Source organism: Anas platyrhynchos, chromosome 6 (genome assembly GCF_047663525.1).
Source record: "Anas platyrhynchos isolate ZD024472 breed Pekin duck chromosome 6, IASCAAS_PekinDuck_T2T, whole genome shotgun sequence".
In the NCBI taxonomy this organism is placed as follows: Eukaryota; Metazoa; Chordata; class Aves; order Anseriformes; family Anatidae; genus Anas; species Anas platyrhynchos.
Window position 1 is genome coordinate 7,686,156 of NC_092592.1, and position 27,880 is coordinate 7,714,035.

General features: G+C 39.8%; 1 protein-coding gene and 1 non-coding gene across 6 annotated transcripts; both read right to left on the reverse strand.

Annotated features, from left to right (window-relative positions):
* Nucleotides 1–92: 92 nt before the first annotated feature.
* On the reverse strand, nt 93–27,876 carry CCAR1 (cell division cycle and apoptosis regulator 1). 5 transcript variants are annotated; one of them, XM_038181362.2, is made up of 26 exons: nt 27,759–27,876; nt 27,514–27,641; nt 21,912–22,084; nt 21,291–21,335; nt 20,609–20,635; nt 19,444–19,637; nt 18,816–18,930; nt 18,539–18,731; nt 17,260–17,392; nt 16,775–16,936; nt 16,090–16,315; nt 14,667–14,780; nt 13,632–13,798; nt 12,727–12,937; nt 11,841–11,924; nt 11,012–11,197; nt 9,135–9,326; nt 8,326–8,559; nt 7,867–7,978; nt 7,560–7,601; nt 6,084–6,166; nt 4,826–4,972; nt 4,329–4,449; nt 3,516–3,701; nt 2,931–3,136; nt 93–1,003 (listed from the first exon to the last, which is right to left on the reverse strand). In XM_038181362.2, exons 2-26 carry the CDS (start codon nt 27,584–27,586, stop codon nt 944–946), a joined length of 3,486 nt encoding a protein of 1,161 aa, XP_038037290.2. In that variant the 5' UTR covers nt 27,587–27,641; nt 27,759–27,876; the 3' UTR covers nt 93–943. The 5 variants fall into 5 exon arrangements, with proteins under 5 accessions (XP_038037290.2, XP_038037289.2, XP_038037291.2 ...); XM_038181361.2 differs by having other exon boundaries at nt 20,609–20,641; XM_038181363.2 differs by lacking the exon at nt 20,609–20,635 and having other exon boundaries at nt 27,759–27,875.
* LOC113844074 (small nucleolar RNA SNORD98) lies at nt 13,950–14,014 on the reverse strand. Its single transcript, XR_003498217.1, has one exon. It is a non-coding gene; the product is annotated as a small nucleolar RNA SNORD98 (small nucleolar RNA).
* Nucleotides 27,877–27,880: the final 4 nt, after the last annotated feature.

Below are 27,880 nucleotides of genomic sequence, written 5' to 3' on the forward strand. Positions count from 1 at the left end.
TGTCCTGCTCCTTCATAAATATAACATGGAATATTGATACTTGTGTATCTATTACTTTGTTGGACTAGAGTATTTGAAGTAATTACACATACTAGGAAAGAAGTCCAAATTTAATTAAAGGTGACTTACAACGGTAGCATTTTGTCCATGTAAGGCATTATTCTGACATCTACTGGCCTGGTATCCAACCATACATATTAATACACTGCACTTGTTAAAAAGGAGCATATATATTAATCCAAAGGTAAGAACAATTAAGAAAACACGAATGACATACATTTAAAACAGGCCCATATATTTTCATATAAATCTCACAACTCTACCAGTATTGTGGTAGGTTTCTATTGCTTTCTTAACTCATATGCAACTCTGAACTACTGTATCTCAGGAAGCTTTATTACAAGCACTTTTGGAAAATTACAGTTGGAAGGGAAAAGGAAGTTGTGACAAGTAAAAAAAAAATAATCTGAGAAGCTTTAAAAAAATCTTTACTTGCAAAATTAAGCAGCATGCTATTTTGTGATTTATATTTGAATTTAGAAAGACTAATTAGACAAATAAAAATAAAAACCTAAAAATGGCAATTCTATAAATAATGAAAATTTTGATTTCACTAGACTTTAATGAAAAACATTTGGTAATTAAATACTTGCTACTGTTCATTACGTTGATGAACTTTATTAGGGTTAAAACTGTAATAAAGTTCATCCTAGAACATTTTGCAATGCAAAATTATTTTCACTCAAGGAGTGTCTCAAATTGAATGCTAAGAATTACAAGCAATTTTCAGAAGCAGACATTCACATTCATAAAACTTTATACATCTTTTGGAACTAAGATATTTATACTACTAAAATCAAACATGCATCACTTCCCATACATTCTGGTATCATGATTTATATTACATTATGTAACACCGTTCTTCTAAACAGCAGCAGTTTTATCATACGTTAGCTCCATTTTCTTTGGATTTCTGATCTCTATCTTCGCTTTTCACAATATCCTTTAAAAGAAAAAAAAAAAGGGAGAAGACTGTGAGTGCTGGAAATTTTATTTCTCATGTGAACTATAAAGTAGTGCAAGACAAAAATACTGCTTGGCTTTAACTTTTAGTACCATAGGAACTAGAATCTTACTCAGTTTAGTTAAACCAATTCCAGCGTCTTCCTGAAAAACTAATGGAGTAGAAATTAAATGTGACTTAAACAATTGTAAAAAGAAGCACAAAACCATCCCCAGAAGCCTCACTTTATAGTCTAGGCTTTTTTTTTTCCTTTTGAAAAAAACAAATGAAAACAGTTTCTGCAAAATCCATGACATTATGGCAACATGTAACAGCTCTAATATAAAATACTGATATTGGTCAAAGATGTCTGAAAGCACTGGGCACAAGAGACATTTTCAGTTCTAAAATACTAGACAGAATGAACAAGGATATAACTGGGGCTACTTAAGCGTGGAAACAGAATTATGCAGTTCCTGGGGATTAGCAGTCTACAACACATAGCGAAATGCAGGACTGTTTAATGATACGGATGGCAGTTAGACGGCTGCAAGTTATTGCCAGTTTAATGAGCTACAGTGACTTACCACTTGTATCACACAAAAGAAAAGGCCAAACATTCGGCATACTTCTTTGTACATGTGCTTGAGTTTTTGTAAATGTTATATTTTCAAAATACACATAGACAGAAGCAGCAGCAAGGCACTGTGATAGTACCAGTTTGCCAATGAGTAGCCTTCATAACCTCCATCTATTCAGCCTTACTTAAAAAAGGATCCTTCCAGCGTTCCCAGGGAATATGCAAATATCTTTTCATACAGGGATGGGGATGCTCTGGAGCATTAGGCAAGTTGCTTAAAAGTCATTTTACTAGAATACTCCTGATAAATTGAAATAACTACATTCTGCCTTGAAAAATTAGTAACTGATCAAACGGAATAGTGCATTTGGATAAATGGGGACGGACAAGATCAGGACAGGAAAGCATTAACATGACTTAACATTAACATAACAGGCAGAGAAGGACCTGGGAGTGATGGTGGACAGTCGGCTGAATATGAGCCAGCAGTGTGCTCAGGTGGCCAAGAAGGCCAACAGCATCCTGGCTTGTATCAGAAACACTGACCAGCAGGGCTAGGGAGGTGATCGTCCCCCTGTACTCGGCTCTGGTGAGGCCGCACCTTGAGTACTGTGTTCAGTTTTGGGCCCCTCGCTACAAGAAGGACATCGAGGTGCTTGAGCGGGTCCAAAGAAGGGCGACGAAGCTGGTGAGGGGCCTGGAGAGCAAGTCCTATGAGGAGCGGCTGAAGGAGCTGGGCTTGTTCAGCCTAGAGAAGAGGAGGCTCAGGGGTGACCTTATTGCTCTGTATAAGTACATTAAAGGAGGCTGTAGTGAGGTGGGGGTTGGCCTGTTCTCCCATGTGCCTGGTGACAGGACGAGGGGGAATGGGCTAAAGTTACGCCAGGGGAGTTTTAGGTTAGATGTTAGGAAGAATTTCTTTACTGAAAGGGTTGTTAGGCACTGGAACGGGCTGCCCAGGGAGGTGGTGGAGTCACCATCCCTGGAAGTCTTCAAAAGACGTTTAGATGTAGAGCTTAGGGATATGGTTTAGTGGGGACTGTTAGTGTTAGGTTAGAGGTTGGTCTCGATGATCTTGAGGTCTCTTCCAACCTAGAAATTCTGTGATTCTGTGTGATTCTGTGACTTGGGATTTACACTATTTTTTTTTTTTATATATATGTACTTTTAAATTTGAGTCAGAAACTTGTGTTTTAAGCTTAGAAAAAATACAATGTATTTGTTTTCTTTAAATAATCAGTATCTCTTTGAGCCTCTCATATGCACCATTCTGAGTTTTTTTTTTAAAAAGGTATCATTAAATCTACAGAAAGCTTACAGACGAACAGAAATGAAGTAACATCTAACCTGTTTAAGAACACTCTGTATTTCATCCATAACAGTAGCTAAATTTTTGATTGTCTTATTCAGCTGACCCTCAAATTGCAAATTTTTATCATCCGAGATTTTCAAGTTCTCTTGCAGTTGACTAAGGTCCTTTTTGACTTCTTTGAGCTCCGTAGACAGACTTTTGTTAGAATTCTCCAGATGCAGTATGGTCTTCTCATCCTCATCTTAAAGAAAAAAAAAGTCACTTCTAACACCATGTATTTTGCATCCTAATATTCCATTACATGCCAACACCTAACTATTAATTTTGAAAGAACATTAATTAAAGACTGCACTGCCTTACCATTTGATAATACTCAATTCTAACTACATTTGAGAGTCTTATATTCAATTTGAATGAAAAGTCAGGAGGATTTCAGCACGGTGACCGTAGTATTTCAACTACTGTTGATGTGCAAGTTCAAAGAGTAATGGCAAATAGAAAAAGTAAGTTTATAGCATGCAACCAACCATCTAAGCAACTTAGATCACACATTAGCTTATCTACTAAAAGTCTTAGCATCTTGCATCCATGTAAATACCACCTTCAAAGCAATGTCACACCTGTTTTTTCTTCTAGTAACTGAAGCTTCTGTTCTATCTCTGCCCGCACTCTTTCACTCTTCTCCAGCTTCTGTAAGAGGCTCCCAACATCCACCATAGCGCCATTGTATACAATAAGGCCAACATTTTCTTCTATAGCTTTTGATTCTTGCTTTATTGTAGGTGATGGCAACAGTAATCTGTTTCCTAAATTAGATTAAGTAGTGTTAGTAAATAATCATTGACATTTTCAGTTGCCTACAGTTCCAGGGACTAATGTTAAAAGCTTCCTACATTAGATTAAAAGCAACACCTCATACTAATTCAAAAGCTACACCTTTAACATGACAGAATTAAAATCATAATTTGGGCTCTTCATATGTAAGGAAAATAATAAAATTTAGACTCAGTTTGGTTTGTCTACTCCACATTGCTCTTCTCCCTCCTTACCCCACTCACAGCCTCCCAAAAGATCATGCTGTTTCATGACATTCCTGTATTCTTCCTTTCTGCAGTAATTTGTATTAGAAAAATCACTCTGTTCTACTACCTACAGCACTGATCCTCCCAACTGCAGAGCTGCTGCGAACAAAAAGTGTTAACATTAACCTCCTCCTTCCTGTTCCAAGATACTAAGGTTCATCCTGTAAAAGCAACGTCTGGAAACCAAAAATACTGAAATTTATGATTTACTGCCCGAGATTTATTTTTCCAAATTGGCAGGTTCTCTGCAGATCTGAACTCGTTACTGTGAGAAAGCAAACATCTCAGGGCTCTCATATCATTCCAGAGAACTGTTTCTGTGCAAAGTTTGTACAATACAAAAAACACTACCTAACATATCTTCCTGTAGCTCTTCCGATTCTTCTTGGTTTTCCTCATCTTTAGAAGTATCTGTTAGTCTTCTGTAAAAGCAGGATTCTCTAAGTACTACTTTATTAAGGAGCTTCTTGACCTAAAACAACCATGGAAGGAAGTACAGTATTACTTATACACAGAAATTACACTACCGAAACAAAAATGTTTTAACTTTAAAAACTTATAAGAAATTGCACAGATTTTTGGTTTTTAACATACTGGATATTAAAATGAAAAAAAAAGTAGAAAAAAATAAACATGAGACAAAAGCTACATATGCAATATAAGCATGTTAAAAGCTACAAATTTTTACCTCTTCATTCTAAAACAGCTTACAAATTATCATATTAATATTTCATCATAAATACAAAATGGCTGCATAAAAAACAGGGATAAAGGGATAAGCAATAGCCTTTAGAAGCTGAACTCCATTTACTCTATAGCATTCCTGTAATATTGGATAAATACAAAACCTGAGCACGTGATAGGTGTAGTCCAAGAGTGTAGAGTATCTCTTCCACGTCCTTCTCCAGAAGGTATCCACAATGACTTTGATCAAAATAAACGAAGGCCATCAGAAGGTCCCTATTAACAGTTACCATTTGTGTCTTGTCCTTCTCCTACAGGAAATTAATTATGGGATCATTAGGAAGGTAAAAATATCACCTTCTTTTCCTCTACTAAAAAAGAAAAGCAAACTTTACAGTTAACCAATGTTTCTTCTCTGTTCATTTTATTACCACTTTCAGTAAAGCCACTAATACATTTACCTATCAAACTCAGATGTAAACATCAGCAAGCTAATCTTGAAAGATTATTTGTCCTAAATAATCAGCAGCACAATGCACAGTAACACCTAGTAGACAGAGTTTCCTTTTGTTCAAGCTAATACATCAAAAAGTTTGTAAAATAAACTAAATAAACAAGTGTAATAGGAAAAATCCCTTCTCTCATCAGTCAAATATTTTATTGAACAGCTGTTTTCAAAACAAAATCCCCATAAACACATAATGAATGAGCATCCAGCTCTCACAGCTAAAGCAGTTCTGCAGTCTCTGTTTTCCATTATTTCTGTTCCTACATCTCCTAATATTCCTTGAAAAAAAAATAAGGAGAATCAGACGCTTGTTTTATTCCAGCATTTATAAAGAAAATTCAAGCACAACAAATCTAACTTATGCTGTTCCTTAATCTGAACTATGAAGGCTAGCTATTGGCCTCATGACATAAAGCATCCATTTTCCTGCAGGGAGATGTAGAAACACAGCTAATGATGGCATCCATTTTCCTGCAGGGAAATGTAAAAAATTTACATAATGATTCCAGGCTTTACAATTTAAAAGCCCATTTATTAATCAAGCTAAGCTTGTGCTTTTGTTATTTATGAATGCAGCAGCTGAAAGCCATGGATAAAATGATCATCCGGCTCTTAGGCCTGCATACAGCATTAGTCCTCAGACTTTTCAGACAAATCAGTATCAGATTGTTGTAAGAAAGTTTTTCCAAGAGCTTTTACTTCGCAATCTTTAAAATAAAAATAAAAGTATCTTGTGTGTACCTTACCCAAAGCTGACACATGTTCCCTTTTATATATACATAATGTTTCACTCTAGAAGTGCTGAAGGAAACAAGGAGTGCAAATAGGTCTTACAGTGAAAACAAAGATAAGCTTTAATTAAGACATCTCTAACAAAAGGGCTCTATGTAGTTGTTAGGAAAGGTATTAATTACTTTATCTTTAGACGACCTCTCTTTGCAATGCCTATTTCCCTCTCTTCTGTCCTCCCGTTTGTTCATTTCCTCTTCATCCCGGTCTATAAAATACAAACAAAATTTAAAACTCCCACAGCAAATGATTTGAAAAACATTAACTCAAATATGCATGTTCATTACAAAGTTCACATAAACTCCCTAGCACCTGAGAATATTTTCCTCGAAAAGAACAAATGACAATTATATGAGTCCTGTTAAAATTTGTTGTTTCTCTGTTTTTAATGTAAAACAATTGTCAATTTTATTCTGTAAATTCTTATTTATATCACACACAGGATAGAAGAGCTGAAAAAAACACTAACAAGGCCAAAATAAGTTGTGCCAACACCACTATCTATGTAAGTGGTATGTCAGAAATTACCACAATTCTTAATTAGGCTTGGCAGAGTCTGCATTCAGCTGTGGTTATTCCTACCAAAATCAGTACCGTTTGCTTTCAAGTATTTTAGACTACATTGTAAAAACTGTACCAATTATATAATGAAAACTCTGTTTATACTCTGAGTGAGTGAGAGAGAGAGATATTACTGGTGTATATGATCCTTTACTTTAGATCAAAGTTATGGTTCGTATCACTTGTCAGATATGAAGCACAAACTGCACTATTTTTTTCTTTAAAGGTAGACAGTACAGTAAAACTAAAAGAGAAAGAGGAATGTGACAACTGCAGAGACATATGGCATGCAGCCCTGTACCTTATGTACAAGTTTTTGGACACAGAACCATGTGCCAAATTCAGCTTTAAGAAACTGCTCACCTTTCTCGTAAGGAAATGTTTGAAAAAAACACCTACACATCACAACATTTATCTAATTTTGCCAACACATTTCTGAGAATCACGAGGTTTCTCCTGTACCTCCACGGTACATTAAATTGTTCTCACCAAACCTAACTGGGATGGCACATGGACAGATTATGGGAAGCAGAAGCACTTTACAGAACAGAGAAGTCCAGGGCACACTTTCCAGGGTCAGGTTATGAGCAATTAAGAGTCATTTTGGAAATAAGAGATTAGCACCAAGTTTTTTAAGGCTGGTGCAGTACTCTGACAAAAATACAACTGAAAACACTTCTTAGAAAGTGCTGGGACTACAAGTTCAGAACTACATCTCTAGCAAAAACTCTACCTAAGATGACAAAACCCCACAAAAATACAAACCAAAAAGTGTCCAGGTGCCTTACACCTTCCCGAATCTCTGAGCCAAGAAAGATTATTGCTGCTCCTAGCAGACAGGAAAGTTAATAGTCCCTTTCCCCACTTACTCTGGCAAACAGAACTCCACCCAAACAGAAATCAACTCCTTCGAGCATCACATAAAGAATTCTATACTACATTGCAGCCTAACAAAAACAGGATGACATTTTAGAACTGATGAATAGGAAAAGTTAGGCACTTAAAAGTGGCTTGGTTTTTCAGAGGTGCCGAATACTCACATCTCCTACTGACTTCAATGGGAGTTGCGAGTGGTCTGCATTCTGAAAAAAATAAAACCACTTCTATATGCATGCCTTACTTGGAGTACCACAGCTACATTTTATATATAGACGATGTTAATAAAATGCCTAGCAGAAAGACACATCTTAAGTAGATCTGGTCAGAATTACTGAAATAAAATTAGTGTAATAATGCAATTTTTGATTTTCTAGTTCCAGTGCATCTTCCAGCTTGAAAGAAGCTGGCATATGCAGTGGCAATGAAAAAAGCTTATCTGGAAGTCACAAGATCCCTATTTCAAGATACCTTCATCTTCATCTTCAGCATCTTCTGCCTCCATTGGGTCGTATTCTTCTTGATTATTGTCATCTTCTGTCTCTTCTTCATCTTTACAATCATCTTTCCGTTTATCTTCCCTCTGTAAAAGTTCCTAGAAATTAGTCCATTCAGAACTAAAAAACATGAAAGTGAAAACATCACACTAGCACTCACTCAAAACTTCAGTATGCTTACATTTCATAGGATCACAGGATGGTCTGGGTTGGAAGCGACCTTAAAGATCATCTAGTTCCACCCACCTGCCATGGGCAGGGATGCCACTATGATATTTAGTCACATAAAAACACACACACACACACAAATTTAAGTGATAAAGATGAATTGGGGAGGGTGTGTGTGTTAAAATAGTACTCAAATACACCAGTCAAATTTTTACATGACTGATTATGATAGAAACGCTAGCTGATATACAAGTTAGCTGCAGACCTTCTTTTCATCTCTATCTTCTTTTTTATCTTTATCATCTCCAGATTTTCTCCTCTTAGGTTTTGGTTCATCATTTTCTTCTTCTTTTTCTTCCTTTTTCTCTTTTCGTTCATCTTTTTTGCCTTTTTTGTCTTTTTTGTCTTCCCTCTCTGGGAGAGAAACCAGTGCTTTGTAAATTCTGACACCAAAATCCCTCTGAAGCATTTCATTGAAGAGTTCTGCAAACAATGAAACCTGCACAGAAAGACGAACAAAAAGAGAACTGAAAATGAGTTTTAAAATGCATATTAAGAATTTGTACACTTATGACTAAAAGAAACCATCAGGTGTTATCTTACCAAGCTTTCACCATGGTAGTTTTATGCAGTGTTAGACTTCTTACCATTTGTTTTGAATTTGCAAACTTTAAAGAACTTTATACATTCTTCTTTCCTGTACTACCGTAGTTTAGGACCTGGACTAGCCGTATAAGTTATAACTTCAGCTCAATATCTAAAAATATATGTATTTCTTCTGGATATCACAGAGTGATTATGTTGCTTTTGTAAACCCTGTACCAAATACTGGACTACTTTTCCTAGATACTGCACAAAGAAATTAACTCATTTTACATTAAGTTTTCTTGTGTCATGCTATCATAACTTGCAGAATTTAAGAATACTGCAGTTAGCATAGAATTAAAAAGAAACAAGAATGACTAGCCACAAACTTTTATATTCACTTGCTAGGCATCAGCTGTTTCTTCAATGCTATGTCTCAATGCAGGGCTCACTGGAAAGAAGCTTTAATATGACAGCACCTCAAGTTACCTCAAAGGAATGTTCTTTATTATCCTCTAATCTATAGTCCAGAAGAACACTAAGCGACATAATGCTACAGTCGAACTTCCCACTCTTTGCTGCCCAGTTAGGATGCACAATGATTGCTGGTTCATCGGGCAAGATGTATCGTCTCTCCCGCCGCTGACGTTCCATTTCTTCTTGACGTTTTCTTTCCTCTTCCTAAATAGGCAAAACAAAACAACATGCAGCATATTCCAAAGTTTCAAAATATTCCAAAGTTTCAGCCTATAAGTTAAGTTTTTACGACTCACTGCTTTGTAGGAAGTGAAGAAAAGCCTAAGGCTGCTTAATGCAATGAAGATGACAGACAGAAATTAGACCAGAATTTACAGAATGCACAATGCACCCACTGCCAACACTCACCTAAGAGTGACGACTGGAAACTTGAGCAACACAAAGCAGGACATACAGTGTTAACCACACAGCAACAAGCATCTTCCAACAATTTCATGGTGCTAACTGCAGCATGTTTACTTAACATTGGAAGGAATCCTACTAGTTCACTTCAAGAAATGGTATACAAGCTAGTAAAGGAGTCAATGCTCTGGACAAGAATTTTGTTTGTCTGGGTGTTTTTAGAACTGTACGGGGAAGTCCTACTGTAGTTTATTTCTTATAATAAGAACAGTCAAATTTTCTACCATCATTGTCCCAAAGATAGCCAATACTGCTTCAACAACTGGCAGGTAACTACTCACCCAGAAATTCTGCTTACAAGAAATGCAATCTATAGATACAACTGATACAGATTTTAAAAAAAAAAATGGGGGGGGAGTGGTGGTGTTAAAAAAAAAAAAAAGGTAAAATACCAAGCAGCTTATTAATTGCCAAGACAGGAATATTAAATTCTTATGAATATGGAAGTCACAGCAGAGATTAAGCTTTCTGAAAAGCAAACACGATCAAACCTGCCTGCTCCTAATCTTAAAAGATAGATTTGGCAAGGAACTCCAAGAGAGTTTTCTTCCTCCAAGCTATGTGAGAAGGCAGCAGCAGCTGAAAGAATTAGCAAGCGCATGGCCTCTGCTCCCCCAATAAACAAAACGTTTACGCAGACAAAACTAAAATTTCAAATTATCCCATGGTCTGCAGGTAGGAATATACAAAAAGGCAGGTTTAAAAGCAAGTATGGAGAATGCTTTGTTGTATTTATGCCCCCTTTTCTGTTGCTGGGCTTTGGTGTTATTGCAGAGATCTTGTTCACCCTCATGAAATATCAGACCAGGCTAAACAGTACTGAAACTATCAACTGCAAAACTGGGAAACCTCAATGCACAAGAATTTTATCCAAATGTGAAAAGTAAGGTTTAATTACACAGAAAAACAGGAAACAGGCAAACCATTAGCCTCGTGAAGAATTTAGACCGTTTGAGATACCAAAACATTTACAGATCAAAATAAACATTGCGACACAAATCCCTGAAGGCTTACACATCAATAAAAGCCAACACAACTAAGCAGCTACTTTTCATATAAGTTTAAGATGTTTAAATCTTGTTAAACGCACTTGCCTGTTCACAAATGAGCATATTTTTGCTGAGGAGTTTGGGATTTTTTTTTCCTTAGACTTAGGGTCCAACATTAATTCAAACACCATTAATAGAGTTGCACATTTCAGCTGACTTAGCTGATACAGGAATTCAAGCTTGCCAAGATTTCATTCCAATTCAGTAGTTCAAGTTACAGCAGGAGTTCCCAGTAGTCATCTGAGAACTAAAAAATCTCAGCAAGGCATCACCCTGTACTTTTAAAATTTTGTTTAAATAAACATAAGTTTATATATAATAATTTATATATTTATGTACACTTAATAAGACTTAAATCAAGCGTGTCCAAAACCTAACCTCTTTGTCATCTTCAGATTTCCTATCCTCCTCCTCTTCTTCTTCTTTCTCAGACTTCTCTAGCTCCTTTTGCTCTTCTTTTTGTTCCTCTACTTTCAGCTGCTTTGTTAGTCGAGCTATCAACTGAGATTTCAGTCCTTTAGAGCTAAGGGTTCGACTTTCTAATTCTTTTCGAAGGTCATTTACCTGGTAAATAAAAGCTCTGTAAGTGGCATCAACCAGTGACATTGCAAAACATATGATTAACAGAAAAGATGAAGTAAAAATTAGAGTAAGATCACTGAAAACTCAACTGCATTTTTTAAAGCTGTACTGTACAACGCTAGTATTTACTAGCATAAAACATATTACACTGAAAGTCATGTTCTCCCCAAATAACTCTTTTTTGAGGGACTTCATAGAGGCAGGGAAAAGCTTTGGCAGTATAAAGCTATTAGTTCTTTTGTGGAAAACTTTTATTACGCTTTTGTACCATTATTGCCTTTTTAAACTAACATTAAAGTATTTTAGACCCCGCATTTTTAATATAAGTAGATATGACCAGATGACCGCAGAACTTTCATTTTCCAGTTAAACAGTATCATATGTGATATACTTTAATTGTACAAAGTTCAGAAGTTCACAGTGGTTTCAATTATCTGTATTCATCTATTAAAATCATAAGTCACATTCTCATACTGTGATGTCATACATAATACCTACAAAATCAACATGGCGTATAAAATACTACTAGATTTTTTTTCCTCAGTTAAGGGAAAGACAGCTGTGTTTCAGGTCCTCCTTGAAAAGAGAAAACGTATGATGGAAACGAGTTTAAAAATGTAGTTACCTTCATTGTTTTGGGATCCAGTTTAGACCAGTGTGTGGGCGTAGAGATCTCTTTAGCTTCTCCATCATCCTTTTCCTCTTCATCCTGGCAAATAAAATTTAAAAATTATCATTCAGAAAGCTTGAAAGCATTTTAGTCATTTTTAAAATTCTGTTGCTGATCTGTGCAAGGTCACAACTGTTTCAGACAGTCTTCTCCTAAAGTTATTGTTTAGACAAGTTCACACACACATTCTACCACTTTTTAAATGATCAGTGCCACTCAGCCAATACAAGCCAGATCTGTGGAACACAAAAGGGTGAAAAGCAACACCACAAAGAATATCGGGGTTACAAAGACACTGCTGGTCTCCATTAACCACAGTGTGTGATCTTCCCCCGGTTTTTAAATCCCCCAAGTTCCTCTTTGTTCAGTCAGACTTTCCCTTATTCCAAGATGTTGATCAGCCACATGGCCTGAAATTCAGATGTTTCAGACTAGCGTTTGTTCAATTTCAAATCGTACAATTAGAATTGGCCACAAGAGAGAATTTAGAAATTTTAGAAAATGGCAAAATGTTTGAAGACAGCTATTCATAAACTGCATCTCACTCAACAACTGGTCCCAGATTCCAGCAACTATTTCTATGGTAAAAAAATTTCTGCGCATCATAAGCACAATTTTATTCCATTTGTGATAACGGCATACGCATTTAAAGTTAGTAAACTAGCTGAAATAAAAATAAAAAACAACATTCACTACACTGCTGAAAGCTGGTTTACCAGTCATTGTTACCAGTTATGTTCCTCCTATGTATGTATGTTGTGTAGTATGTGATGTGCATTTTGTGCCTGTGTTCCTGTGCCTGTGAGAAGCAGAAATAGAAAAAGGGATTAGCGTTCAGTGCCTGTTCTCCATCAGCCTCCTTGCGTTCACCCTGAAGCTTCTCGACCAGCTGCTGCTTGTATCCTCGGGAGAGGGTTTCCCACTCTGAGCGGGTGGGAAGGCAATGCCAAACATCCGGGAAAAATAAAACCACTGTCTCCACATGAGCTGGAACTGTACGCCCCTTGTGGGTCTCCTCAGGGCGATGGTAGCGAATCTCTGCAAAACGGTACCTGTCGCAAGGGAAGAAGCATGTTGGAAAAAAAATTCTACAATACATTTTAAAGAGCCTAGATCACTTGTAGCACATCAAGTAAAGAAATTTTGCTGCAAGACCTTGAAGTTTATCTAAAGAAAAAAATTATGGAAGCCATATTTTCTCTTTCGGCATATATGTAAAAACATATCACAATTGCAAAGAAAAAGACTACCAAAATCCTGTTGACAGTACTTAGTGCACATAGGCTTAATGCACAACGAAGAGGCACTGAAGCACTTCAAATTTAGCTTACAATAGAGCAATTTTACTAGTACCGGAAAGGTCTAAGTGTTAACGCAGGACAAAAACTCATCAAGAGAAAATATGGCTATATAACCAACAGCTAATTTATAACGAAAGAACAATGAAATGAAGTTCTCTTGACGATCTTCTCCAGCTATGCACAAAATGAGAAATATTTTCAACACACATTCATTAAAAATTACAGCAGAACACGTCAAAATAAGTTCAGAATCTTTAATTAGTCCTTAATGCATTATTCATCAGAGTTGGCACCAATCGAGCTTACTACGAAAACAGAACACCCTTTGAGTAGTTTACCTGCACTACCAACAGCGGCTGACAAAGAAGAAGATGTTTCTTTTCTTAATTTTTCATAACAGAAAAGTACTTCTATGGTGTACTTTACGTTGCAGTACAGTACTTACCATTGTGTGCACACACTTAAGTCAATCCCTGTCAGAGCCTTGCAACAACGAATAGCCGTCTTTATCAGCACGGAAGGGTCCTTTTCTGGATCAGGTCCATCCAGTGATGGGGACCAGTGTCCTCCAATAGCCATAGCTTCATCTTTGCCTTTCATACCCACTAAAAACTAGACAAAAAGAGTCTTCTGAATGTTCCCCTGCTAGGGGCAAAAAGTCATCTTCCCAAAGTGTAAAGAATATTTCATAGCACACACACTGAAATCCGTGAGCAAATTGTCACGTTATTTTGAAATCTGAAAATGAAAGTCAGTCAAGAAAGAGTTCAGTTATTTTTTTTCCACAGAGTATTTCAGAAATGGAATAGGTTTAAAACATCATCACTCATTCTTGTTTGCAAGACTTTCCATCAAGTTTCTTTATTTGTAGAGGCTTGTTCCTTTGCAATTAAAAGCCTTCTAACATATAAGATAAACACATCCTATTTTAAAAGGCATCTTAATTCCAATAAACAACTTTGTAGATATTCCTGCCTAAAAGTGACAAAGGACAGCTACAGAAGATAAGACTGCAAGATCATTGTATCTATAAATTCAAGCACTCCCATTGGCTTTAAGATAATGGAGTTTAATTGAAAGAGAACAAATGTGTTGTCTTGAAACACCACAGCACTTACAGGTTGTTCAACTTAACAACTGTTAAATTTCAATACAATAGTTACTTAACTGTTGCTTCATTTGTACTCTCATCACAGCTGAACCCTTAAAAAGGTTTAAGTGCTTGTAAAAAAGAGACTAACAGTTAATTAAATAGGTTTCTCCAAATATCTACAGTTTGAGTAAGCGGAAGAAAGCAGTAAATATGAAAGCAACAAAGATAAAGCTCCATTAAATTTAAGAAGTGAAAAACTAAATCTCTGAAGAGTAAAATCAAAGCCATCGCTTAGCTGCCTACAAGCTCTTCCCTTACCAACAAATATTTTAAAGCTCTATAACCAACCTTCATTGCCAAGAGCATCTGGCAGTGAAGCATATTTACCTTTACAAGTCTAGCAGGATGCTGAAATCCATCACGAAGTTCTTGGGGATCTTCAGCCAGAGCACACGACTTGTGGTATAGATCCTCCATGCTAGGGCTAGCCATCAACATCACCTGGTGTGTAAATGAGATGAGTCTTGTGAAGGTCTCCCAAGTATAACCGGTAAACAATGACCACAACTTGCAAACACATACATACCAATACTTTTCTTAATGTAACAAAAAAAAAAAAAAAAATCAGAACAAGCTAAAAGGAAATTGCAGAACTGAGGCTTAACGTGTCTGCCAGGGAGCTCTTTCACTCCCTCACCACTCGATATACATGCAATGTGCGATCTTACAAAAAGACAAACCAACTGGAAGCGTATAAAAGCAACATGCAGAATTGCTGCTCTGCCTCGCATGTTACCGCTAAGTACCAAATAGCCAAGAAGCACACTGAGTACATTTCTGGTTCCCGTAACCGACTTCTTCCATTTTGTCACAATCACAAGAGAGCCGGCCGACACTCATCTGCATCTTCTCAGCATCCCACTGGCCCTGCCAAATCTAACAAGCTTACTTTATAATCTAAACAGCTTAATATTATGAAACTGGATGCTATTTCTTAAGATACTGAATATATTTTAAAGATCAACTTTCTAAAACAGAGTTCTTGCTCTGCATCAGTAGAATGAAAAAAAAACAACACAGTACATCTGATACTTGAGCCAAGGCTTCAGACTTTTTATAGACAGTAAAGTAACTCTTCCAAAAATACAAGGGTTAAAGGCAGTTTTGTTTCTAAATTTATCTTTAACATTAAACACTTCTAGAACAGATTGACTTAGAAATCACAGACCTATTTTAATGGAAGAGCTAATACACAGAAGGGTTTTAGGAAGATTCTTTTTGACCCTAAGATCCTTTACATGTCAAAAATGTTGCACAAGGGGCCATAATGGAGATTCCTATAATCCTGTTCAATCTACTTTCCATCAAATGGTAAAGATTGAAATGAATCTGAAAGGAGTAAGAAAGAAAACATCACTAAGTGGAATAGCACCAACTGCCCAGAAAGGATCCATAAAGGAAAACAAGACTCCATTAACTGTTCAGAGTGAATTGCCTAAGAAATACATTCAGAGATCCTGTGAGATGTCTTTCTTTCCTGGGTGCAGAGAATGGAAAATAGATTTCAGTAAAAACAAGACGTAGGACAGCTCTAGTAACAGGAAAAAACTGAATTTCCATCATGATTCTACCAAGCTCCACCTACCTGCTCTTTACTCAAAGAATGAAAATACTGTATTTTGCTCAGATCATTGCAAAAAACAAACAAACAAAAAAAACCACAACAAACACAGTTCAGTTATACTCAACTTTTTACTCTATTTGCAAAAAATACCTCATGAAGATCTGTAATAATGGAAACTATACAAACCTTTGCGCTGTACAGATGATCAGCATCAGGTGGATCAAGGACAGCAGCATTTTTATCTATAGGATCTACTTCTCTATGCATTACGTAGAAATTACAGTAGTTTCCGAGCTGAAATGGTCTAGACATAGGGAAAGCATCCACCCATGTAAACTGAGCATCAAAGAAATCACTTGGGATATACAAGTTCTGGTAACGCCTCCTCAGCTCCATCATATCACAGCTACGACTGAAATAAACAACATTATTTGAAAGATACAGCAATAAAACAACTAAAAAAAGCACATCATTAAGAGGTATATTCATTGGAAACATCTACCATGTATTTAATACCATGTGTGCAAGTGTGTGCACATGTGTATGAATTCAGAGTAATGTATTTAAAAGGTCATGTATTAAGGATTATGAACACATAACTACTACACATTCTTCTAATTAAGGTTTCTACAAATTAGGGAATATTTATTAAACAGGGCTATAAGCACATTTTGCAGTAGCACACAAAACCAGAGCCTAAAACGTTTCATACACGAGGTTCTCAGCCATTACATATTAGAACTTCCTTATGAGGAAGTTATGATCATAATTTAACATTCACTCAATACGTGTGTGCAAGCACTGCTCACACAAGTTTGTGCCCACTATTAAAGTGTGATCTTTAAGTAAAAATTTGGTTCTATAAACATACCAGTCCAATGAAAACTTGGAAAACTGAACTGTGTAACGAGGAACAACACGTCGTGGTCTTCGAGGTGACCTCTCCCTCTCTCGTCGAGGTGATCTCTCTCTGGAGCGTTTTCTCTGGGGTGATCTTTCCCGAGACCTACGTCTCTCTCGTTCTCTTTCACGACTTAAAAAAACATGCAGACAAGATATAAATATTTCTGCATGCTGCTAATACACAAAGCTTTCTAGTACAACAGAAGCTAGACTTCTCAGAGATGGCTCACAGAACAGAAAGGAGAAATTCCTCACCATTTGTTTCAGTACATTATTTACAGGAGAGACTGATAATGCAATTCTTTCATTTCAGACAGGAAAGAGCTTTTCACCGACATCTAATGGTAAAAACACTTGTGCATGTCACTGACTCAGCCCGGTGCAAGAAGCTCAGCTCTGTTAGACTAGATTGTAATCAATGCATCCTATAAAGACCTGTTCCCAACAGCATACCTCCTGTCATCTTTTCGATTCGGCATAGGGTCTCCTCCTCTGTCATTCCTCCCAGAAAATCTGGATGGGGGATCTAGTCTTCGAGCTGGTTGAGGCTGTGAGACTAGACGAACAGGAGGCTGTAACAAACCACCTGAAACAAAAACATACGGCATCAACACGGAACAGTGGGCAACTGCCTACTCCCAGTCACCAAAAACACTGCTGCTTTACAGCTGTTTCCCTTGTGTACATTTTCTCAAATAATTCGAGTCAGTAATTCCATTATTAATATCCTCCCCAAGAAACAAGAGACCTATGCTCTTGATACAAACTGAGACTCAATGATTTTAAAAAACTGAAATTAGTTTGAAAGCATCTTTTTAACATGGAAGCTAACCCAAATCTAAGCACATAGAAGTTACCTTAGTAAACAACAAAACCCTGTTTTGGAAAAGTAAAGGTTTTAATATATATAAATGCTGCATGCTCACAAGAAGAAATTTTACATTTTATTTCTGATTCTATTCATAGGTAAAATAATTAGCTTCTTGTATAAATTACTCTTATTATCCTGCTGCACTAATTCCCCAAAACATGTCTGCTCTCTCAAGACAGCACACACGTAAATGACTGTTTGTAAATATGGCAAACATTGCCAAACACTGCTGAACACCTAGGACTAAATTAGATTGTAATAAGCATTTATCAAAAAAAGTTCTGCTTTGGTGATCTTCTCCCCCTGCTTTTATTGTGAGTAAGAAGACGATGCCTTAACTGCGTCTTATTATTTTGAATTCTATTACTGATTTGTCAGCCACACAAAGTTCAAGTGACACGACAACAGCCTTCGTTTCAGATTTGTTACATTCACCAATATTTATTCTTGCAAATGTCAACTTGGCTGACTAAATAAAACAAAAACAAATACAGAAATAACAGTTTTAAGAATACCACTATGCAAAACCTAATTTTGTTGAACATTCCAAATTATGAAGAGCTACATTGCAATTATTTCTTTCAACTCTGCAAATTGTCTGTAAAAGCATCCAAATAAAAATTACATTGAATTGACTTTCAGATTATGAAAACTTAATAGGAATGACGAGAGTCCACAGGAACGGCACTAACCAGGTGATTCTTGAGCTAGTGCAGACCTTAGATATACACCTGAAGAAAAGATGCATGCTAAAACTGAAAAATAATGACCCTGCCCTTCTACAGGATCCTTTCCTCATTAGTTCACCTGTTAATTCAGTCAGACTAGGCACAAAAAAGACTTAGGACACTGAAGGAGCACCTTTCTGCTGCGGCTGCTGCAGCAATGGCTGAGGCTGTGTCTGAAGCAAAGGCGTGATTGAAGCTGCCGATATCTGTGCTTGCAACAAGGACTGTGGCTGCGGCTGGGCCTGAACACCGAACGCTGTCTGCTGAGCAATAGGCTGAAGAACTGCTGGAGGTGTCTTGAGTAACGGCTGAGCCTGTGTCTGGTTCTAACAGCAGAAAAGAAAAGGAGTTGTGAACGAGCTTAAACCAGAAGCAGTCAGTACAAGCAAGACCGGGTAAACTCTATATACCTGATTTGGAAGCGTCTGGATCCTCTGAGCGTTCCATTTGAATGGCATATTAGGATTGTAAGTAGCTTCTACCAAAACTCTGTCACCCACCTGAGGTGTCTTTCCTTTAACAGCACTGCAAACATTACAAAAAATGCATTGAGAGAGCTTTATTTAGCTACAGAAGCTATTTTTACATTTGCAAGCTATGTTTAAAGTTGTGGGAAAGTAGACAAAGTTGACTGAAAAAAGCTTATAGGAAGAGCATCTCCCTTTGGTTCGGAATGCAAAGGCATTTAATACCTGTCTTGGGCCCTAACACAGAAGTTCCCTAAACGATATTAAGATAAGATAGGCAGATAGCAAAATGCATGCATTTAATCACGCATAAATTCAGCCATTTCATATCACAAGGAGCTTTCTACCTTTCACATCTCTTAACGTTGGGTTTTGCATTAAGAAAACTCAAAATTCCATGTAAGGAACTCACATCTACTAACTTACCCACCATCTGATTTTCAGTGTTGACAGAGAAAATGTAACTGCGGGGACTACCAGTGGAGTCACAGAACTATAACGCAGCAATCTAAACCTTTTCTCTAGGGAGGGAATCACAGAACACATCTGCAGACAACTCTTTACACCTTACCTAAGTTGAAAAAAGACATCTTCATCCACAAAACCAAAGGTATCATGTAGTTTAGTAACTACCCCAGTGAAGACACGCTGCTTTTGTGGCTGCGTTTGCTGCTGACTTGAGCGGGGTGCTGGATAAGAAACTGTTATCTGGGCTGCTGGTTGAGGAGTAGATAGGCTAAGACTGGTAGGTAGCGCAACAGCTGGCTGTAAGCAAAATAAAACAAAACTATAAATCTCTTAACCACCTGACATACCTGCAAGGAACATAACTTTTACCCATGTAGAGAGGAGCTGATAACATCCCTAAAGCAATTATTCTGAATGGAGATTTTCAGAATGTGGAAGTCTTTATTTTTAAAGATGATCTTTCTTTGCTATTTTGAATGAAGATTGGCTTTGTTTATCCTTTTCTTTTTTTTTTTTTTAAAAAAAGTCACGTTTCCCCGCATATGTACATTTTCTAGAAGAAAATTAAGACTTCCTTATTGTTTACAGCTAACTGATACAGTGGGCTGATTCCCAACTCTGCTAGGAATAAGCTTAGAGATTTCTCCATTTGTATCCCAACTGTACTGCTAAATGAGTTAGTAAGGGTTGAGGCAAACAAGAACCCTTCTCTAACTCTAGTTCATCTGCTTGCCTTCTTATTAAATCAGAATAAGGAGGCAAAATATAAGCTTTACACAGTAAAACAGTGAAATGAAGTCAGCTGTTTTTACCTCAACTCTTTTCAAAGCATGTTTTTGTAAGTGAACAGTACGAGAGCAGCCTGCAGTGTGTTGAATGGTTTCGTATTTTAGGCTTGTCAAACTCAGCGAGATTCTTTTTAAATCTCTATAAATCTGTACGGCAGTAGTGTTAACACAAAGTTAAATTCCTTTTTAAAAGGAGAATTTTCTTGCTACTTACTGCAAAACAACTGAACACTTGAAGTTCAAACAACAAAAAAGTGCTCAATACACATTTCCTTTAAGATTAAGGAAAAGCGGTTGTCATTCAGTTTTTGAAACCAAGGCTAATCATATTTTAACATCTGGATAAAAGAAACCTGTACCAATAAAACATCCATTCATATTAGTTCTTTTTATGGATTAAAATGCTCAACAAGTCACAAATTTGCCCTCTTGCATTATCTGTGTTTGGGGATGAAGACCAAACAATAAAACCAAACTAACCTGCGTTAAAATGGTCTGCTGAGGTTGCTGCAACTTAAAATAAATAAAGTTATAAATTAATTTTATATGGTTCAGGAAATTGTACAATTTTACCTCCTTTTTACAAGTAAGAGTTTTTTTGTTTAATGTGAGTCAGTTAATAGTCCTTTGGGGTTTGGTGATTTCAGTGGTTTGCATATCTATAAAGTTGTGATCATTTGGTTAATTTTAAGATTGTGTAATCTAGATTTATTCAGTAATCTGAAATGCTGTTTTCTTGCAACTAAAAGTTAATAGGAATATAAAAAAAAAAGGTTTGGCAGCTGGAGAAGCCCATGCCTCTACTTTCCATGTCCTTTCTAAAATCCTGTCAATTGAAAGACCATAAAATATGTAAAAGGGAACTTTTTTTGGACGGCATCTTTCCAGCAGGTTAAAATACACGGCCCTGATTAGAGCAAAGTTTAGAAGGAATTGTGCACACATAGAATAGATTTTTGATTTCCTTTTTGCATGAAGGTAGACAGGCTTCCATTCTGGATACATCTCTCCAAGTTTGTAAACTCCAAGCTCTCTTTCACTACAAAAAGATATTAGTTTAACAACTTCCCATGTAAGGATGACTTTGCAGACAAATCCTACAAGACACATAACCAACAGTATTTTAAAAAATTGTGACATATGCAGTAAGAATCAGACAAACCTGTTGCTGTACACTATAGAGAGTCTGCTGAGGTTGTGAATATTGCTGAAACAGATAAAAGCAAAATATCTCATAAACAGAAAGCATTATTGCCCCCAAAACACCAAATACAAGTAAGCTGCTAAGCATGTTTTAGATAAAAAAAAGTATCCACATCTAACAATACAAAACAAAACAAACAGTATCAATATGTACTACTTTTACACCAAACATTCCTCTTTAGACTGGACTCTGAAGCACTCCTCCTAGCTAGAACAGATTTTGTTATGCCTGACACATATAGTATCTAGGGCACAGCATGAAATCACGCAAACGCTATCAAGTTACGTATGGTGACTGGAGATACTTGAAGCTTGAGATAGTCACCTTAGGTGCAGCAAAACTCCTTTTTCCCCAAAGGCTTTCCATAGCAACTCCATAACCATAATTCCCACCTTCACTGATTAATACAGCTAACCAGAGCTGTAGGCCTACAATCCCACTGTTTTTTTAAACAGGTTTATAAAAAAAAACAGTGAGCATTGCCCACTTACTTTTCTCTTAGACACTTTTGCTTTACATAGCCACTGTTTTATATTTTGAAAGTTCCTACAGACAAGAGCAAACGCTCCTTTTTGTTACCTGCTGTAACGCAGCTGCTGCAGCTGCAGCTTGCTGCTGTAAGGCAGCTGTCTGAGTCAGCTGATAGTTGGTCGGGGTCTGGGTAGTGAGGCCTGCTGCTGCCAGGGCTGTCTGCTGGGTGTATATTGTAGGAGAGGCTCCAAGCAGCGACGGCTGCTGCACGCCAAGAGCAGCTGAAACGAGAACACGCACGTAAGCACAAACGGCAGCTTTAAACAGAGGGGCTTTCTCCCAGTTATCTGGGAGATCTGCCTTCCCTGCCTCCCAACACATACATTCAAGAAAAGATACAGTGTGCCTATTTCAGGTTTTGGAAGAGCCTGATGAAGATCCCAGCTCTGTCCTGCAAATCAATTACCATTTCACTCTGAGCAACCTTCAGTCTAGCAGCAGCTACAAAACGGAGGCCTATGGAATGTGTGCTGCTCTGGAAACGCACATGGCTTAGTCTCACTCAGTACTGTCTTTGTCCCAGAGTGAGCTGGGTTTTGTAGATGTGGGTGCTGGTAGAGGAGGAACAGCCTCGTAACAACAGGGAGTTTAATTAGTCTGCACATATAAAGGGACCAAGTCAAGCTGTCTCCAGCTCTTACTAGGAAGGCTTTATGCTGCACAAGCCTAGACTGCCTAGAAATGAAAAATAATGTATTTTATTGTCGTATCACTTTCTTTTCACTGCAGAAGGCTAAGCGTATCATGAGCACCAGCTATCCACATGGTTTGCCTCTTATGCATGTGGTGCTTCCGAGCAAAGAATGATTAAGCCTTACTTAAGGAACTCTGAAAGACAGCAAACACTGCACAATGTGAGTCTCAGTAAAGAACTGCAAACCTATCTGGAAACCTGCTCCATCTTTGGCAGGGGGCTTTCAAGTAAGTTACTTGCAGCTGCACGATCAAGTATCACTTCATCAGGCTATCAGTCTACTTCACATGTTCAAATGAAACTAAAAAGAAACTCTGCACAGAAGCACATTGCCAGCAAAAACAGGCCAGCCAGCCCCCTTCAGAACTGAAGAACATTAGAGTTGAACAGGGTTCCTTTCTTTTCCAAAGTTATTAAAGACACACAATGAAATTAAGAACAGATTTGCTGTAATCTGCCTGCGCAGTTTGTGCTCCACAGCATGCCTCCTGATCCAAAACGAAGCTGCCACCCCTGACCCACGGATGCAGTAAGACTGCTTTGTTCTCAGTGAACATCACCATAAAGCACACAAACTGCAACCAACGCCTTCTGAATGAGGTAAACCCCCCCGCCACGCTGCTCTGTGCAGCAGAGTGAAGATCTTTAGAACTAAACAAGTTGATGGCACCCCTCACCTTACAGTTTGGAAAGAAACCTGCAAGAACTCTGTAAGCAACGGGGAAAATAAAAACCATTGCTATGATCTGGGTCAAATCCTGTCATATTCCAGGAAGTCATAGTATTTTAATAGTGAAATCAAGCATTCTACAGTACAGCAGTATTACAGTATTTCCAGTGTTACGGGAGACTATTTCCCCTGGAAAATTCCAACATTCACTTTGTTTTAGAAGCCAAGCAAGCCAGATCTGAGGCTTCTCCCGTGACAGGCCTTGATCCTCTCGCCCGCTGCTTCTCCCACCACTGGTTCTAATCTGAAGACGAATTTCTGGCCATCCAGCAGCACTCACCTGGAACCTCACCAGTGCCTTACATAACATACCTCACACAGAGCTTGAAATCCAATCTAAATGCTTTGCTGCTGTATCCTGGGACAGCTTTCACTTTTCCTGGCTGCATTACTTTGCTAGCTCATCCGAGGCAAATAACAAACGCATTAGTCTTTCCTCTCAGCTCCTGATGCTGAACAGAAATTCCTATTAGCAAATTCCATGAGTTCACTTCATGCTATTACCTCTGAACCTCTTTGACTACGCTAGTTGCTGTCATTCAGCCTCATGTTCTATTCTACACCAGCACAGAGGCAAAAATTGGCAAGCAAGTGTCATCAGGCAAGTTTCATAAGCCCTCTCCTACTTTTCGTACCAGAATATCCACAAAAATACTAACATGCTCGCTCCCAAAACCAGATCTTGGCTTACTCTGCTCTTTGGTTTCTATCCTGACAACCTCCCTTCCAGCATAACCAATAATCCTCCCTTTATGCAATTGCCAGCCCACCCTACGGCTCTTATCCCATTTTCTCCACTAAGAAAAAAAACATTTTTTCTACCACTACTGCCACTCTATGAGCACTTAGTATCAACTGGGCACCGTGTCACCTGCAAGACTGCGGATCAGCTTACTAACAACGGGCACGAAGAGAAGACTGCTGAGATTCCCTTACAGACCAACATACACAGTAGCAAGTTTCGCCAAGATGCATCTTGTCCCTACTAATTTGCTGTGAAGCGTTCCAGGAGTTTCATCTGACTGCCTTTCACCCCTATGTACTCACCTTGAACAAGCAGGCTCTGATCAAATGGATCAAATAGGCAACTGTGGTTGCATTACTACTAGAAAACAAAACAAAAAACCTACCACGGGGTGAGGGGAGAGCACAGTCACAGAGCCAAAAGCTTACCGAGTGGGGAGCTGACACCTGACTGCCAGGTATCATTATTATTATTACTGGCAGCACACACCTACAGCAACAACAGCTTCTTGGGATTTACCATGCAGTAAGCACAGTGATGGAGATACCCCCCTTCAAAGGCAGCCTGAACAACTTGCCCCAAATACTGCAAGTCAGTCTGAAAGGGCTCGGATATAGGCTGGAGTCCTAGGCTGCAGCTCAAGCATCCTTCTAAGTCACAGAAATTTCTGCTGCAGCAGACAAATAATAAAAAAAAAATGATAATATTTAACAGTTCCTCTCGCTGCTTCCGAATTCCAGAGGTGATTAATACATATTTACATATTACAATAAAGGAGTAGCCTATGCCTCTCAAAATTTTGGATGCCTCTCAAAATTCACAGAAATTGACTTTTCTTTTCCTTCAAGCTTAACACCCTTGCAATATAAACTCCACACAACCTGCTCAAAAAAAAAAAAAAAAAAAAAAATCCCTCAACTGGCACACAATAGAAACTGGTCTCAGTGTATTCACCACAAGCCATCTATTTAGAGCAAGCCAGCAAACTGTGCATCAGCTGCTATTTCTTAGTGGTTCCCAGATGCACTGCGGGCTTGTCTTCCTCTTACATGTTTCTCAGGCATCTCCTAGGGGCCACCAGCAACAATAAGCGCATAGCTGAGCTGGAGGGACTTTTTTTTTTCATCAGCTGCACTGTTCTCCACTGTAATGCAATTAGGTCTGGATATGGCAAAGAAGACAGTGCTCATCAGCCAGAAGGCAGCGCAGCGCAGCCAGGACTTCCCCTTGACTACAGCTCCGTGAAAACAGGTTTCACACTGCAAGCAGAGAGCTCACTCTTGAAGAGGGCACACGCTAAGCGCTGCGCTACGAACACAACACGTGCTGAGAGGACAGGAAGGTATTTCCCTGCGCAAGCTTTTGAGGAATCTGCACATCATCAAGCCAAGCCAAAAGTATAAAGTGCACTTAAAGAAGCAGTCCATGCTATCAAGGAATTGTATTTTTTTTAATGTTCTAACACTCAGATTTCTGCAGCAGGCATAATCTATACTCGAACTATGCTTAACCAGCATAACAGGGACCTCATTCTTTTTTCAGTCATGTGATGCAGCAAACCGTGAGACCAGGACTACAGGAACAATTTTGCTCTAATGCAAGCAGGAGTCTCTCCTCATACACAGGTATTTGCTGGCGCCTGGAATTACCTGTTTCTCTTCTACTACCAGAGGTACAGACAGTAATTAGTAAGCAGCCCCAAAACGATGCCAGGAACCCTTCATTACATGGCACGTAACTCTACAACTACCTTAGAGTAAGGCACCTTAATTAAAAAACCTTAAATCACACGGTGACTTCACCAGGAACGGCCAAGACAGCATTAAGTCAGCAATATGATTAAAAAAAAACCCTGAAATTATCTTTCTGCAGTGATCAAAGGGGGCTTTAACGTTACATCAGTCACCATTTTTGGCTACAGGTTAGGAAAAAGCTACCTATCATGTTGCTTGTGCTATGGAAATCAAGATCTTTCCCCCATCCATAAGCACCTTCATGCTTTGGAGAAGGAAGAGATAAAACAGCTGGCATGCCTAAGTGTATTTATACCTTTTGTCAATCCTCTGAAAATACATCACAATTCGGTATATTTTTTAATCTGTTTACGAACACTGAGATTTACAGCCTGCACAACTTCTCGAGCTCAGCCACAGGTGAGCAGTCCTCTGCAGCCAGCACACCTCAACACCCACAGCTTCTTTCCCCGTGGGGCAAGCAACCCGGCAGCAGAGTTGTACCCTCCTGCTGAAAGCTGCGTGAGGGAGGACTGACTGCCCAGCTGCAGCTCCCATTCTTCAGCTCTCGGCACACCACGTGTTTTTCAAGAGGTTTCCTGTGCTCCCTAGTGTAAGGCAGCTCTGCCAGTACAGAAAGCAGGGAACCAAGCATGGACATGGGGACTACGACAGGAGCTGGGCGGCACAACCCCCGGGCCTGGCAGAGGCTGCAGGGAAGGGTGTAAGGAGCTAAATGCTTTCAAGTGATTCTGGAGAGAAGAAAGATACTGCAGTGGGAAGATGGACAGTAGGAACAGGAAAACTGGTGTAAATCCTGCGGGAAGAAGGCAAAAGCGCAGAAGTGGCGTGTTTAACAGCTCTTATGTTCCCAGAATAGATGAGCAGCTACGAATCCCTGCAGACACCGTCCTCACTGAGTAGGTGAGCCATCTCCCTACTGATGCCAACCAGTGCTATCCCAATTAAGTTCTGTGCTTGGTTCAATTAGAGGAGGCTGAGAAGTAGGCTAACCAGAGGCAGGGCTGGAGGGACAGGAGCAGCGGGCAGACTTTGGGGCGCGCTTCTAGCGCACCCCCCCCCCCCCTCCATCCCATCCCATCCCATCCCATCCACCTCTTTCTCCTCCGGGGCTCCCTCCTGGCCCCTGCTCGGCCTAAGATGGCTGCCAGCTCCTCCCCTTCAGCAGGGGGCTTGCAGCCTTCCCCCCACGCCGGGCCGGGCCGGGGGCAGCCCCTCAGACCGCCCCTGTGCTGTGCCAGCCTCCTGGGAGCCCCCCAGCCCGGGGCTGCCACCCGGTGAGGCAGCACAGCCAGGTGAGGCTGGTGCCTGCCGCCCTCACCCTGCTCCGCAACTTGGTGCAGAAGGAGAAAAAGTGCTGCTGGGGTGGGGGGGGGGGGGGGGTGAGCGACTCGGGGAAACGGGGAAAAGTGCGCAGGGAGCGCAGCGGGGGCAGGCAGAGGGCTGCGGAGAGGCAGCCTGGGAGTGAGTGCGAGGGGAAAAGAAGGCGAAGGCATTTTGGGGATGAGTCTTGGGAAATGGGCACACGCCCGCAGACCGGACCGTGCCCGGGGGGCAGACAGGAGCCGGAGCACGTTAGGGGAGGAAAACCAACGGCACCCAAAGTACAAACGCGGCAGAGGCGGCCCGGCAGCTCCCCGCCGCCCCGCACGGCCCCGGGGGAGCTGCCCCAAACCCCAAGCCCCAAACCGGGCAGCCCCCGCCCCCCCCCGCCCCGCGGCACCGACCTGGCTGCGACACGGCGGTGGCGGTGAACTGCGTGGCCCAGGGGGGGTTCTTCTGCCCGCCGAACTGCGCCATGGCGGCCGGCACGGAGCGGCACGGCACGGAGCGGGCTCCGCCTACCTCCTGCGACCTGCGAGGGCAAACGGGCTGCAGCCGGGGGCGCGCTCGCCGCCGGGCCGCCCCCACCGGGCGCCACGGAGCCCCCCCGGGCCGCCCCCCCCCTCCCGCCGCTGCCCCCCGCCGGTACCTGCCCCTGCCCCGGCCCCTGCCCGCCCCGCCGCCATCACGCCCGGCCCTCGCCGCCTCCCGCCCGCCCACACTGCGCACGCGCCCCGCGGCCCCGCTGCTGGCGCGCGCTGCTGCCGTCAC

Coding starts and splice junctions, on each gene's coding strand:
- CCAR1 (XM_038181361.2), bottom strand. CDS start 27,586: ATGGCGCAGTTCGGCGGGCAGAAGAACCCCCCCTGGGCCACGCAGTTC. Junction 21,336..21,911: donor CAGCAGCTGCGTTACAGCAG/GTAACAAAAAGG, acceptor TATCTGTTTCAG/CAATATTCACAACCTCAGCA. Junction 1,004..2,930: donor TACAGAGTGTTCTTAAACAG/GTTAGATGTTAC, acceptor TTTCTTTTAAAG/GATATTGTGAAAAGCGAAGA.